The following is a 15995-nucleotide window of genomic DNA, read 5'->3' on the forward strand; positions in this document are numbered from 1 at the left end:
AGGTTGTGATGCACCCTAGAAGAATGCTATCTACTGTGCATCTATAAAAATTAAAAGTTATACCTAATTAAAAGTTCACAAGGAGCATACCTTCTCAATCATCATGTTCACCCTTGCCTTAAACAAAGGAAGAAGAGAGCAAGCCCCTTCCACGTGCTATTTGAAACTCAGGATATTTGAAACTGGACACCAGGCAGCTATCCAATGGGAAAAGCAGCTGTAGTTTCTAAACTAGCCAATCACAACGGAAGCAACTTTCGACAATCAGAATAAGGCACACCCTGAGGACAGCTTGATACTATGAAGGTCTAGATTCTAAGGCATTATAAATGTAAAGAAAGGTGTAGGAGTTATGTATCTGTTCTCTGTCTGCTTTGTATTCTGTGTTGCACGTTTATCATGGAAACTGGTCACTTGAGTGGCGGCAGGGTAAAAGCAAAGGGAATAAGTTCCGTATTCTTGCTTATTTTGTGGCAGTTTGTGGCTTGGGACCAGCGGAGGTAATATCTCTGCTGGCCACTTAATATTGCTTCAAGACTGTACGTTTGCTCATTATGGAGGATTGGAATGAGGAATTCGACTCTTTGTAACAAACATGTCTTTGGAGCTGAGGGTGCATCAAACAAGAGCATACAACAATCCCGTGGCAGTCGCAGGCTAGTGGTAATTGTTTGGATTTTTGCTGCTACAAAGTCCATGTATAATTTTATATTTCCTGTGTATTTATTTATTAATAAAGTACTTCGTTGAAAATAGAGCAATGTTGGTTCTGGTAAAGCCCATTCCTTCTGGCGGTGAACAAGCCACCAAGCTCGGCCCATGAACGTGCATGGAAGCAAATGTGGTCTGCTTATTGTAGTTGGACAGCGAGAATGGAGGGTCCTTGGCTCTGGACAGGAGGCAACAAACTCTGTGGAAACAAAGCCATGGAAACGAGAGGCCAAGGTTCATTAGCCCCTTCATCAATCCGTCCCTGCCCTTGCTCCTTCTCACCCTGTACAGGTCGTTCTGCTGATTAAACATTAAATGCATTGTTACTTCTACGGCTCACCTGGAGTTCAAAGTGTTCCTGAATTCCCGTTTTCCTTGACGCTGAGATTAGAATCAGAATCAGGTTTAATACCACTGGCATATGTCATGAAATTTGTTGTCTTTGTGGCAGCAGTACATTGCAATACAAAATAATTTTTAGAAAACTGAATTACAGTAAGTATAATAGCTAAAATAAATGATAAATAATAAAATAATGAGGTAGTGTTCATGGTTTCAATGCCCATTCAGAAATCGGATGGCAGAGGGGAAGAAGCTGTTCCTGAGTCGCTGAGTGCGTGCCTTCAGGCTCCTGTACCTCCTCCCTGATGGTGGCAATGAGATGCACTGGGACACATCGTCAGTGGTGTGACCTGGGATCATCGAGCTTTTCGGGTCTTTCAACATTAAACATCCTCGCCCAAGCGACCCAGCCGGGGTTGATCAGGCCCTGGCTTGTGTCCCAGCAGCGTTGGTCCACGGGTCAAACCTCTTGATCCCTGGCCGTCTGGAGGCTCGCTCAGCAGCCTCTGTGACGCCCCTGGTGGCTCGTTCTTTTGCAGCCTCTGTAATGCCAAGGAGAGAGCAGGTTCTGCAGAACGAGCTGCCAGCAAAACCTCTCCACCCCTGTCTCTGGCACTTCTCTACCAGCTCCTGCTATATATGGCTCTCTTGCGTTCAGACGCCTCCTCAGCAACATAAACAGCGAGCTCAAGGCTAGGAGATCTGTATAAATCAATACTGACAGCTCCCAGAATTAGTCATATTTGCATTATTGGTAATTCAATATTGCCCAGTTCCTGTGCTCTGCCCACTTACTGGCATCCCTCACAGATCTTGTTAAACAGTGCGGCTGGAGATGACACGATCCAGAGCTTGCTGGCGTAATCCAATCAGGCAGCAGATCAGAGAGCAAGAATCTACGCAAATTCAGAAGATAATAAATATTTCTGCAGTCTGTTCAACAGAACAAGATCTGAAGGCTTTAAGTAGCCACAGCTTCAAAGGGGGGCAATGCTCTCGTGCTTCAGAACTTAGAACTTTCTATGGGGCCATGACTGAGAGCAACCTGACTGGCTGCATTACTGCCTGGCATGGGAACTGTACTTCCTTCAATCGCAGAGAGTGGTGCAGACAGCCCAGTGCATCTGTAGATGTGAACTTCCTGCTACTCAGGAGATTTACAAAGACAGGTGTGTGAAAAGGGCCCGGAGGATCACTGGGGACCCAAGTCACCCCAACCACAAACTTCATACAGCCTCCTTACAGCCGTTGGCATGGCTGGACCAATCACAGCCTCCATACAGCCGTTTCCATTCTGGACCAATCACCACTTCCATACAGCCATTACCATGGCTGGACCAATCACATCCTCCATACAGCCGTTAGCATGGCTGGACCAATCACATCCTCCATACAGCCGTTTCCATGCTGGACCAATCACCACTTCCATACAGCCATTACCATGGCTGGACCAATCACATCCTCCCTACAGCCGTTTCCATGTTGGACCGATTACCACTTCCATTCAGCCATTAGCATGGCTGGACCACTGCCTGGTGTCGATGGAACTCATTCGTTTGGGATTCGAGATGGGAACTGCATTCTGGCACGTTAACAAACAGCTGCTGGAGGAGGGGTAACTTTGGGATTGCTTCTGGGCTGAATCCATGACCACTCATTATTTGTCTTTTATGCTGTCTATTTATTTTGTAACTTCTGGTAATTTTTATGATTGACTGCTCTGACGCTGCAAAAAAAAACATATTTCATGGCACTGTCAGTTATGATAAACCCGAATCTATTTCTAATTATGGAGAAGAAAGCGAGATGCCATCCCCGCCTCCAGGATTTGCATTTTCTGTCATGAGGCGGGAGCGCAAGGTGAAATGCCTTGGGAGGGATTTGCTTGAATTGGAGTCTGAGAACTCAGCCCTGAAGCAGGTGTGTCATCGTGGTCCCAACTGAACAGTGGCAGGCACCCGGGTTTCGGCGTTAAGGTTCCCCGGAGTAAGGTTAGCTGCCTCTATCCAGTTGAGACTCGGACTGCCAATTACTGCCTGCCACGTTCCTTCATGGAAAGTCTGGACTTGGAGGCCTGGTGCTGAGCACTCTGTGCTCAATCATAGGAGTTTCATCTCTAGTGCTACTGTTCGTGATTGCACCTGGGGGTTCTGTTTGTGCCATGTTGCTTATTACGAGTCTGAGTCAGAGTCAGAGTCTGAGTCAATTCTAGACCTTACTCTGCACCGTCCATAGCTCAGTGCACTGAAGGTCTGCTTGTGGAGTCCCAAGGCACAGACCCAATAAGACTTGGATTGTGCCTCATCCTTCCTCTAATTTGGTTTCAGCAGAACGTTGTGGATCTGATGGCCACCGACACTTCTGAGTACTTTCCTATAGGGGCCTAGCACAGCTCGTAAACCAGCTGGGGGCCTGCGTCATGGTTCGCCTTGAGCAATTGCGTGACAGAGGACTCCCTGATATACGGTTTGTTCCCGGGGGGGGGGGGGAGACAAACACACACACACACACACACACACACACACGAGAGCGGGAACGGACATCAACTGCCATTGCCGTCGGCTCGGTGAAAGACGACCTTCGGCTGCCCAAAGCTTGGTCTGCCAGCATACCGAGGCGTCTGTGGAGGAAAGCTGTCGATGGACACGCTCCAGGCTGCGAGAGCACGTGCTGAGGGGATGTTTGCAGTTCTAGTCACCCCACTATAGGAAGGATGTTGAGGCTTTGGAGAGGGTGCAAAAGAGGTTTACCAGGACACTGCCTGGTTTAGAGGGCATGTGCTATCATGAGAGGCTGGATAAACTTGGGTTGTTTTGACTGGAGCAGTGGATGGTGAGGGGAGATCTGATAGAGGTTTATAAGATTATCAGAGGCATAGACAGAGTAGACAGGCAGTATCTATTTCCCAGGTTTGAAATGTCTAATACCAGAGGGCATGTATTGAAGGTGAGAGGGGGAGATGAGGGGTAAGATTTTACTCAGAGAGTGCTGGATGCCTGGAATGCGATGCCTGGTATGGTGGTGCAGATGAATACATCAGAGGCTTTGAGGAGATGTTTAGACAGGCAGATAGATGTGAGGAAGATGGAGGGATATGGACAAGGTGTAGGTTTGTGTTTGAGTTATTTTTAGCCGGTTCAGCACTGTGGGCCAAGTGGCCTGTTTCTATGATGTGTTCTCGTTTCTATGATGCACTGAAGCTCGGTGCAGCAAATGTGAGGGCTCGGTAGGGAAACACCACAGTGTCAGGTTCTTCCTCTAATGGAGAGGGAGGGGCCAGCTTGGGTGAGGAAGCCTCACCCTCAACCGTTGTAGTAGTGAACTACCTCGGGGGGGGGGGGAGCACATGAGTGGCAACAATCCTGTTATGAAAAGTAATTGAATGCTAATTAACACGTTATTTGTGAGTGTAAGTAGGAAAAGGCATTGTAAAGTTTATCATAATGTTTTTATTCTGAATAAATTGGATTAGAAAAACTGGTGGACCTCTTGCCTCAGTATGGAGCGGTCCCCCTGGTCCCAGTGACGCTTTTGCCATCAAGATCATCGATTTGCTCCAGGGCAAGGGTTATTGGCACAGATCTGAGTCTCTGATCCAAGGACGCTGGTCAGTAGTTGGTGTCTGTCCACACTCAGGTGGCAAAACTCCGTCCACAGATCCTGTCCTTGAAGGGAAATGCTCCTCAAGTTCTGGGTGCACTTCATCACCACGCCCCTCACCTTTGAGTAGAGAGGAGGTGCGCACATCAGTCAGGAGGCCCCCCTATTGGTCTTCTTCTGACCAGGCAGACTCTGGGGGCCAAGCACAGGGTAAAGATTCAAGGTACAGTTTTTAATCAAAGAATGTACAATTATACGCCTTGAGATTTGTCTGCTTACAGGCAGCCACAAAACAAGAAACCCGAATAACCCAATTTTTAAAAAAGCAAGACTATAACCACTGTGCAGAGAAAGAGGAAAACACACACACACACACACATCATGTAAACGACCACATTCCGAACCAGTTGGAGTCCTTAGATGCACTCTCTGGAGTAGGCCGAAGCCTTGATCTCAGTTCATCACACTAGAGGGGCAAAGCACCACAAAACCCTGCAGAAAGGACATCCGCCAGAGCAGTCCACAGCCTTGACGCCGCGGAGAGATGAACGGACACCACGTGAGCAAGAGCAGCCTAACCCTCGCTCCGCCTCCGGTCCCAACACTCGGGCCTTCCCGTCTCCCTGAGCCAGCTTCTAAGTTGGCCAAGTACTGGGTAGTACTTGCTCCAAGACACAGACCCTGGTGCAGCGACACACCCAGGCCGCCCAGCCCAAAGCTGTTTTCAATCTCACCAAATCAGCTCAGCGCTCGAAGCAATCCAACCTCGCATCCAGGCTAGGTGGACGGACATTGAAACTCTTCCAATTCAAGGCCTCTCCAAATCGCTCACTCTTCCTTTTTACAATTTCTTGTAGGTCCCCTGAGCACACTGCTGAGATTCCCATTGAATCATCATTCCAATGGCTATTAAGACCAATTCTTATTCCCCCTGGGTCTTGAACAGTACTGGCCAAGAATTCTCTCCATGTTTCTTTTGCTCCTTGCCGTCAATTTTTTTTGGCAGGAATTGTCCACAGCCCAAGGTGAAAGTTTCTACAGGGTATTGAATAAAATCAGAAGATAGAGACTTGGCTCAAGCCCCATCCATGTTAGGAACTGACTGGAAACATTCAGTCTGTATTGAGTGAATGACTGGAAACGTTTGATTTGTTATGACTGAAATCAGTAAACCTTGTTCCAGTTTAAGATAATGCTAGTAAAGTCGGGCAACAGCTTCTTGGTAGTTGAAAAGTCAAGAAATACGACTAAAAATATCTTTAATCACATCTTTTAATGAGGCAAGTTGTGGTAAACTATCACCGCAAACAATTAGAGGGCAAGTTGTGCTGGTGTGATGCAAAGTTCGAGGCGGCGTCGAATTCGGAGATGGTGTTGGAGCAAGCAATTCGAAGAGGAGGAGTTTCGGTGCCCATTCACCTAAAATTGGGATCTATCTAAGTTCCGAACTGATTTGGAAAGGTCGAGAACAACTTTGGGCCCAGAACGTGTCGCTGTGGCCGGACCCGGGTCCCAGTGCACGGCACAATCCGGTGCTTGGGCGACTTAAGCAGCAGCCCAGATGGACTGGGAAGGCAGGGTGTCGGAATCTGAGACTAGGGCTGACGCTGCTCGCTCTCCCTCGACGCTCACTCCTCTCTCCGCAGCGTTGAAGCTGTTTGACCGCGCCGGGCACTCTCCGCTTTTTTGTCTGTGAGCTTTTCTCCGCTGTATGATGAACTGACACCGAGGCTGTAGGCCTACTCCAGCTGCTCCGGGATTTGAGTCTAAGGACTCAATTTGGTTCAGAAAGCTGTTGCTTGCTTTTATTGTTTGCATGATTTGTGTTTTTTTCCCCTCTTTCTCTGCACATCGGGTGCTGGTCTCTTTCTAAATGGGTTCTTTCGGGCTCCTTGCTTTGTGGCTGCCTGTAAGCAGATAAATCTCAAGATTCACACATAAAAGTTGCTGGTGAATGCAGCAGCAGCAAATTATATAATTCATACATTCTTTGGTAATAAATGTACTTTGAATCCTTTGAATTCTTTAAATCCTTTAAACGTGAGCTGACTGCAGAGACAAAAGGTGACATACTAAAGCAAATCCTGCCTCGGCCAGAAACTGCGGCGTCCCTTTGCTGATGTAAATGCTGGCCAGCCTGCTGGACTTTCCCCACTGGTTTATTTCCAGCTCTGCATTCCAGTGTCAGTGTCTCTCAGGTCGGCACAAAACTCTGTCTCCAGTCAACAGGAGGCTCGGGAGCATAGCAGTCAGCACATCGCTTTACACCTTCAGGTTCCTGGTTGTCAAGATCTCTGAGGATCAAAATTGGTCCCAACATATCGATGCAGTTATAAAGAAGGCAAGACTGCGACTGTACTTCATTAGGAGTTTGAAGAGATTTGGTATGTCAACAAATGCACTCAAAAACTTCTATAGTTGTACCGTGGTGAGCATCCTGACAGGCTGTATCATTGTCTGGTATGGAGGGGCTACTGCACAGGACCAAAAGAAGCTGCAGAGGGTTGTAAATCTAGTCAGCTCCATCTTGGGTACTAGCCTACAAAGTACCCAGAACATCTTCAGGGAGCGGTGTCTCAGAAAGGCAGCGTCCATTATTAAGGACCTCCAGCACCCAGGGCATGCCCTTTTCTCACTGTTACCATCAGGTAGGAGGTACAGAAGCCTGAAGACACACACTCAGCGATTCAGGAACAGCTTCTTCCCCTCTGCCATCCGATTCATAAATGGACATTGAAGCTTTGGACACGACCTCACTTTTTTTATATACAGAATTTCCGTTTTTGCATGTTTTTCTGATCTATTTAATATACATATACTATAATTGATTTACTTATTATTATTATTTTTTATTATTTTATCTATTATTATTATTTTTGTCTCTGCTGGATTATGTATTGCGTTGAACTGCTGCTGCTAAGTTAACAAATTTCACGTCACATGCTGGTGATAATAAACCCGATTCTGATTCCGATTCTGAGTCTGATACTGATTCTGATTCTGATTGTGAGTCTGATTCTGATTCTGATTCTGATTCTGAGTTCTGATTCTGATTCTGACCGGGTTACAACGCCTGCCGCTGTCTGTAAAGAACTTGTACTTTCCCTCCACCACCACGTGGGCTTACTCCAATACCCTCCCACGTTCCAAAGATGGACAGGCTAAAGAAGAAGTTTTTGAAAAGTTACTTAGATATACAACACATTAACAGGCCCTTCCCCCTCAATGAGCCCGCACCACCCAGGTACATCCGTGTTACCAATTAAATGGACACATGGGTTTAATTGGGCTGTTTAAGTGGAAAGGCCCTGTTGCCCCGTTGTATACAGTACTGTGCTTAAGTCTAAACCCACATATATATATACAGTTAGGCTGCCTAAGACGTTTGCACAGTGCTGTAGTAATTTTATGTATTGCACTGTACTGCTGCCACACAAAAAAATGCATTTCATGACAGGTGTGAGTGATGATAAACCTGATTCTGATCTGGGTCTCTATTGTGGACTGAGAGTGGGAAGGGGACAGGGAGAGGGGAATCATGGTTGGGAAAAGGGGAAGGGAGAGGGGAGGGAGAGGGAAGCACCAGAGAGACATTCTGTAATAATCAATAAACCAATTGTTTGGAATCGCGTGTCCTTGCCTGGTGTCTCAGGGCTGGGTGTGTCTGCACCTGTGCCACCTCCCCTGACCCCTGGCACTCCTTCTCTGCCACCTGTCATGGTGCTCCATGCCCACCATTCCCAACATCGTCTGCTCCCGTCAGATTTACAAACTTTTGTCTGCTCCACATTGACCAATACGATACTGTGCAAAAGTCTCAGGCACCCTCGCTACGTACATTTGACTTTTGCACAGGACTGTACGTTGTCCAATTTGCCGGCAGCAGGTGATGCTGTTCCAGAGATCAAACTCCTTTCGTAAACAGAGTTGATGATTTTATAGAAGGAAATCAAATAAGAGACTTGGTGGGTTTGGAATTGACAGCTGTAGCATCAAAATGCAAAAGGGAGGAGAATTTACTGAGTGGATTCTGTCTTTCCAAACTCGTGCACCTGAGCACAGGTGAATCTTCGCAAAGTCACATAGATATTTGCCAATTTCATCTATTTCTCCACCCTCTGGCTAAAGAACTTCCTCCTCATCTCTGTTCTAATAGGACATCGTTCTATACTGGTTGTAGGCTCTCCCACCAATTGAATTATCCTCTCCACATCCACTCAATCTCTGTCTTCCAATATTCAGTCAGTTTTAATGAGATCTCCCCCTCATTCTTCTGAACTCCAGCGAGTACAGGCCCAGAGCCATTAAATACCTGAACTGAATTGAATTGACTTTATTTCTTACATCGTTCACATACATGAGGGGTAAAAATCTTTACGTTACGTCTCCGCCTAAATGTGCAATATGCAATCATAGTAATTTATAATAATTTATAATAAATAGAACAGTCAATGTAACATAGAATACACTCAAATCAGCGTGGGTTAATCAATCCAACGGACTGGTGGAAGAAGCTGTCCCGGAGCCTGCTGGTCCTGGCTTTTATGCTGCGGTACCGTTTCCCAGGTCGTTGAAGCTGGAGTAGATTGTGGTTGGGGTGACTCGGGTCCCCAATGATCCTACGAGCCCTTTTTACACACCTGTCTTTGTAAACGTCCTGAATCATGGGAAGTTCACATTTACAGATGCACACCACTCTCTGCAGAGTCCTGCGATTGGGAGAAGTACAGTTCCCATACCAGACAGTGATGCGGCCAGTCAGGATGCTCTCAATTGTGCCCCTGTAGAAAGTTCTTTGGATTTTGGGGCTCTTACCAAACGTCATCAACTGTCTGAGATGAAAGAGACATTTCTTCCACTCTGCCAACAGATTTCCCAATGGACAATGAGCAATGAACCCACAAACACGACCTCTCTACTTCTGTTTTCCTTTTTGTTCTCTTTTCCCACTACCTATTTATTTTAATTTTTAATATATATTCCTTATTGTAATTTGTAGTTGTTTTATTGTTGTGTTTTGCTATGTAATTCTGCCACGAAACAAGAAGTTTCATATGCCAGCGATCTTGTTGGAGACACACATCTATTTTCTGTCTGTTGCGCCTTCTACTATGGGTTACAGTAACGTGTTATGTGAACAACTGGAATTCTGCAGATGCTGGAAATTCAAGCAACACACATCAAAGTTGCTGGTGAACGCAGCAGGCCAGGCAGCATTTCTAGGAAGAGGTACAGTCGGCGTTTCAGGCCGAGACCCTTCGTCAGGACTGTCTTCCTTCAGTTAGTCCTGACGAAGGGTCTCGGCCTGAAACGCCGACTGTACCTCTTCCTAGAGATGCTGCCTGGCCTGCTGCGTTCACCAGCAACTTTGAAACGTGTTATGTGAGTTGGGTCATGGTAAAAGAATAAGTTTAGTCACCTATTCACCGTTGTGCTGTTCGTTTAGTTTAATTAGAATGGGGGTGAGCCAGGGAATCAATATTTTTTGTTGACCGCTAATGTTGGTATTGCTAACTTTGCGTATTATGCTTACGTTATTCATTTCACAACCTCTATGTTTGTTGCTCGTCTTTGCTGGTTCCGTAATAACTACTTTTTCCCACTTGATTTTTACTTGGAAGCGTGTTACACAGTGTCGAATCCCTCACTCGGCCAAGCAGTTTTGGTTTGTTTTTTAAGTAATCACGACAGATACTGAACCTTATTCTGATTCTGATTACCCTGAGCATTAACCTCCCCTATCGGATCAGTCGAACTCCACGTTCCTTAATCTATCAAAGTCTTAAAAGTTGTCACCTGCTCAGGTGCACGTCTGCACAGCTGCAGTGAGAGGCTCGCTTGCTGCAGCATCGCAGGCTCATGGCATCAAAGAAGCAGCACTCACAAGAAAGCCTCAGGCACCACAGTAGCACAGTGGTTAGCGTGATGCTATGCAGCTCCGGACGCCAGAGTTCAGAGTTTAATCCTGGTGTTCTCTGTAATGAGTATCTGTGCGTTAACCCCGTGGAATGTGTGGGTTCTCTCCGGCTCCTCCAGATACTACCCACAGTCTAAAGACATACCGGGTGGGTTAATTAGGCACTGTAAGTTGTCCCGTGATTAAGTTAGGGTTAAATCGGAGCTGTCAGGATAGTGAGGAAGGCCCTATTCCACTCCATATCACTAAATAAAAAAAAATATAAATCATACACAATTTTCAGAAGGAAACACAATTAGAACAGGAAAGAAGTCCTTTGTAGTTCAAAGTGTTCGTAGTGTGGCTATACTGTAGTTCAAAGTGTTCGTAGTGATTAGAGTTTTGCCGGTTAATTCAAGAACCGAATAGTTGAAGGGAAATAGCTCTTTCTTGAATTTAGTTGTGTGGAATTTCAGGCTTCTATACTTTCTGCCTGATGAAAGGTGGCTTGGCCCCAGGGTGGGGTCCTTGATGTTGGATCTTGCCATTTTGAGGCAGCGTCTCTTGTTGGAGGACAGGGAAGTGACCGTGATGTGCCGAGAGTCCATGACTCTTCCGCGCATTCGCATTGCCGCACCAGACCGTGGTATAACCAGTCAGGATACTTTCAGGAGTACATCCATAGAAGTTTGTAAGAGTGTTCGTGACAAGCCTAACCTTCCTTAACCTTCTAAGGAAATAAAGATACTAACGAGACTATCGCACTTCCGGTTGCGTCTGTGTGCTGTGCCCAGGTCAACTTGTAATGAGAAAAACTGGAAGAAAGGTAAAACAACTACCTGGACAGGAAACAAGCTATTATCGAGAGGTGACCCTGGCTGACGTGCTAGTCTGAGATGCTTAAGAGCTATTTGATGATTTGACTGTACAGTTGATTGGACAATGCTGATGGAATGCATTGGTATTGGTGTTGATATTAGTATTGGTACTGGTATTGATATCGCTTTTGGTATTGACGTGGGTTTTGGTATTGGTGTTGCTATTGGTATTGATATTAGTACTGGTATTGGTATGGGTATGGGTATCACTATCAGTATTGGTATTGGCATTGATATTGGTCACAACAGCACCTCTTTCACCTCAGACGGTTGAAGTTTGGTATGGGCCCCCAAATCCTAAGAACTTTCTACAGGGGAGCATTTGAGAGCATCCTGACTGGCTGCATCACTGCCTGGTACGGGAACTGTACTTCCCTCAATCGCAGGACTCTGCAGAGAGTGGTGCGGACAGCCCAGCGCATCTGTAGATGTGAACTTCCCACTATTCAGGACATTTACAAAGACAGGTGTGTAAGAAGGGCCCAAAGGATCATTGGAGACCTGAGTCACCCCAACCACAAACTGTTCCAGCTGCTACCATCCGGGAAATGGTATCGCAGCATAAAAGCCAGGACCAACAGGCTTCGGGACAGCTTCTTCCACCAGGCCATCAGACTGATTAATTCATACTGACACAATTGTATTTCTATGTTGTATTGTTGTAAATACTATTTATTATAAATTACTATAAATTGCACATTGCACATTTAGACGGAGATGTAACGTAAAGATTTTTACTCATGTATATGAAGGATGTGAGTAATAAATTCAATTCAACTCAATTCAATTTAAATTCTTGGTATTGGTATTGGTAATAGTATTGGAATTGGTATTGGTTATTGATATTGTTATAGGTATTGGTATTTGTATTGGTATCAGTATTGGTATTGATACTGGAATTTGTAATGGTATTGAAATTTATATTGATATTATTATCAGTATTAATATTGGTACTGGTGTTAATATCGGTATAGGTATTGGATTTGGTAATGTTATCAGTATTCGTATCAATATTGGTATCAGTATTACTTTCGGTTTTGACATTTATAATGGTATTGGTATTGATACTGGTATTGGCATTGGTATGGTTATCAGTATTGGTTTTGGTATCAGTATTGGTATCGGTATTGGTAAGATACATTCACATGTACCACTGAAAATCTTGTCTTTCATTCCATTTGTACGGATCAGTTCATTACACGGTGCATTTAGCTAGAACAAGGTAAAACAATAACAAAGCAGTATAAAATGTAAAAGGCATTGAAAAAGTGCAGTGCGGGTAAACAATAAAGCACACAATCAAAGCCATATATATTCTGAGGCCCGGAGTTCATCTCATTGTACAAGAGGTCTGTTCAAGGGTCCGATTACAGTGGGATAGAAGCTGTCCCTGAGCCTGGTGGTACTATGTTCCTCTTCAAGATTGTGTTTTCAGTGAGAAAAATAAATCTGTGGATGACCAGGCAGTGAGAAAAATTATGGAGTTGTTAGTATGGAAGTTCTAAGCCAGTGACATTACCCCATGGTGCATGCCCTCTGTGGGATAGCTGGATGACATGTTAAACTTTAGCGTGTCTGCCCTCTTGAGTAAGGGAAGGCGATGAGTGGAGCAATATTCACTAGTTTGATGTCTAGCCAACAGCATCTCCCTAATGCCTCATTTCATTCCTCTTTCTTATGTTTTGTTGACTGTCAGGTTTTCTACGTGACATCAATGATTTGGGGACATTGTAAGTTTGGACTGTTGCTTAGTAATGAAAATTTATTTTTACATATACTGTATGGACATTTTTTTCTTTTAGAAGTAGCATGCAGCACAGTTACTTCCATCCATGTCATTGTTAGTGAGAGAGGGTGTTTGGGGCATGTCAAAAATGTTGGAGTACCAGTTAGTTTTTGATTAGATTAGATTAGATTCAACTTTATTGTCATTGTGCCAAGTACAGATACAAAGCCAAAGAAATGCAATTCTGATTTGATAGAGAATGGACGTGAAATCACAGAGGAACATCTGGAGAAATTTCTGAAACGCCCGTCCGCTGCTGTCGTTGCTGTGTGGTCGGGAATCTTTCGGAGGGTAGGCCTCAAAATCCCCGGCCTTGCCTGCTGTTGGCGACTGAGAAGGAGGTCGAATCGCTCAGACAGAGATGGCGCTCAGTACTCGGTGTCGGAGAGCTGATCAGAGCTCGAAGTTTTTGGATGACACAGAGTCAGACTATGGTCGGATATGGCAGGGAGAGTTTCTCTTCCCTCTCCCGTCTGCATGAGATGTGGGACATTTGAGAAACTTTGAATTTTACTGTGCTCACAGACTTTCTTCATCAAGTTATGGTATTGTGCACTGTTGTAACTATATGTTATAATTATGTAGTTTTGTCAGTTTTTTCAGTCTTGGTCTGTCCTGTGTTTTGTGATATCACACCGGAGGAAATAATGTATCATTTCTTAATGCATGCATTACTAAATGACAATAAAAGGTGACTACGTGTCTTCATAATCTAATCAAATCTAATTAGCATCTGACCAGAAGTGCAAAAGAATAGTATTGTTTACAAAATAACTGCGGATAAAAAGTAAGTGCTACAGCACACAAATATAAAAGTACTGAGACAGTCCAATATGGGCGCAATACTGCTTAGCGCTGTGATGGACTGTAGACCATGGTCTCTCTTTGAGGGCTTTGTTGTTTCTGGCATGGTGGGTGGTGGGAATGCTGATCCTTACTGTTAGAATAAGTAGGGGAGGGTTTAATGCTGCTTGTGTGTGGGAGTGGGGTAGGGGGCGCTGAGGTTCTTATGTCTTTTTTCTGTCATTCATTCTTTGGGAGTTTTCTTTTGTTTTGAGGATGTCTGTGAAGAGTAAGAATTTCAGGTTTGTACAGTGTACAGTCTCCGATATTAAATTGAACTCTTGAATTATTGTTCTCTTTTATTTCAAAGGAAGACAGTCTCTAGGAAGACTATAGATGAATCTGTGCTTATTGGTCCTTTGGTGAATTCAATAGTTTGACTGTGTAGCAAAAATATTTTAATAGAGGAGTATCTTCTTGTGCTTGGAATGTATTATATTGTAGTTCTTGCAGAAAGCAAGCAAAACTGACTTATAGAACATAGAACATAGAATAGTACAGCACAGTACAGGCCCTTCGGCCCACAATGTTGTTCCAACCCTCAAACCCTGCCTCCCATATAAGCCCCCACCTTAAATTCCTCCATATACCTGCCTAGTAGTCTCTTAAACTTCACTAGTGTATCTGCCTCCACCACTGACTCAGGCAGTGCATTCCATGCACCAACCACTCTCTGAGTAAAAAACCTTCCTGTAATATCCCCCTTGACCTTCCCACCCCTTACCTTAAAGCCATGTCCTCTTGTATTGAGCGGTGGCGCCCTGGGGAAGAGGCGCTGGCTATCCACTCTATCTATTCCTCTTATTATCTTGTACACCTCCATCATGTCTCCTCTCATCCTCCTTCTCTCCAAAGAGTAAAGCCCTAGCTCCCTTAACTGACTTATGAGTACACAATGCAGAGAAAGGGAGCATGTATGAAAATTTAAAATGGCATCTTTCCAGTGTGGAAAACACTACGTGCTGCGGTGTAGTGGCTACCATACTGAACTAGTTATCCCTTAAACTAGGCTAGTATTCCAGTACCTTCATACCTCACTGTTGGCAGTGTTATAACTTAAGTTCATCTGTGGCTCTGAGTCAGTGGATTATGACCTCCACGCCCACTCTAAAGTGAGATTTTCACCAGAAAACCAGAAAAAAAAACTGTAGTGGCTGGGAATCTGAAATATAAACAGAAATAGAATCAAATAGACAAGTTGGTGAACTTATATCAGAAGTATGGAAGCTTAAAATCAAAGTGACAGACGCAAAATTCTGGAGGAACTCAGCAGGTCAGGCAGCATCTATGGAAATTGATGAACGGTTGGTGTTTTGGGCCGACGAGACCCTGCTTGAGAGCTGAGGAGGAAGGGGGTGGGGGTGAGGGAAGATCCCAGAATAAAAAGGTGGGGAGAGGGGAAGGAGGATAGCTGGAAGGTGAGAAGTGAGGCTAAGTGGGTGGGAAGGGTAAAGGGCTGGAGATGAAGGAATCTACTAGGAGAGGAGAGTGAACCATAGGAGAAAGGGAAGGAGGAGGGGACTCAGGGGGGAGGTGATAGGCAGCTGAGAAGAGGTAAGAGGCCAGAATGGGAAATAGAAGGTGAGAGGAGGAGGAAGGATTTTCTCTTTACCCTAAGGAGAAATCGATATTCATGACATCGGGTTGGAGGCTACCCAGATGGAAAATGAGGTGTTTCTCCTCCACCCTCACTTGTTATGTTGCTAAGGAAGGAGAGAAGTGCAAAGACTGAATGGGAACTCCATGAAAGAGGGGAGACAAGAGAAGCCTTACTTACTCAAGCCCAAACTGCCTACTGGGGTCATAGGCTGCCGACAACTACTTGCCAGATTTCTCTGTCCTGAATCATGGAGTGTGAGGCTTCAGGTTTCTGTGTCCCCTCCCTGATGGTAGCGATGAGAACAAGGCATGTCCTGAGTGATGGATGCCACCTTTTCAA

The 15995-nt window shown here is 45.0% G+C and overlaps 1 protein-coding gene across 5 annotated transcripts in view; it reads left to right on the top strand.

The window, feature by feature from the left end:
• The window catches only part of ptgir (prostaglandin I2 receptor), a 152232-nt gene that overhangs the window by 58201 nt on the left and 78036 nt on the right, over window positions 1-15995 (top strand). Inside the window, exon 2 of one of the 5 annotated variants that reach the window (XM_072269870.1) lies at window positions 13410-14116. The exons of the other annotated variants lie outside the window; for them this stretch is intronic. Within the exon in view, the coding sequence (XP_072125971.1) occupies window positions 13410-13454 (45 nt within the window). The 3' untranslated portion in view covers window positions 13455-14116. Of the gene's footprint in view, window positions 1-13409; window positions 14117-15995 lie in introns of those variants that run through there. 5 annotated transcript variants of the gene reach the window in all.

The sequence above is a fragment of the Mobula birostris genome, chromosome 10, assembly GCF_030028105.1.
Source record: "Mobula birostris isolate sMobBir1 chromosome 10, sMobBir1.hap1, whole genome shotgun sequence".
In the NCBI taxonomy this organism is placed as follows: domain Eukaryota; kingdom Metazoa; phylum Chordata; class Chondrichthyes; order Myliobatiformes; family Myliobatidae; genus Mobula; species Mobula birostris.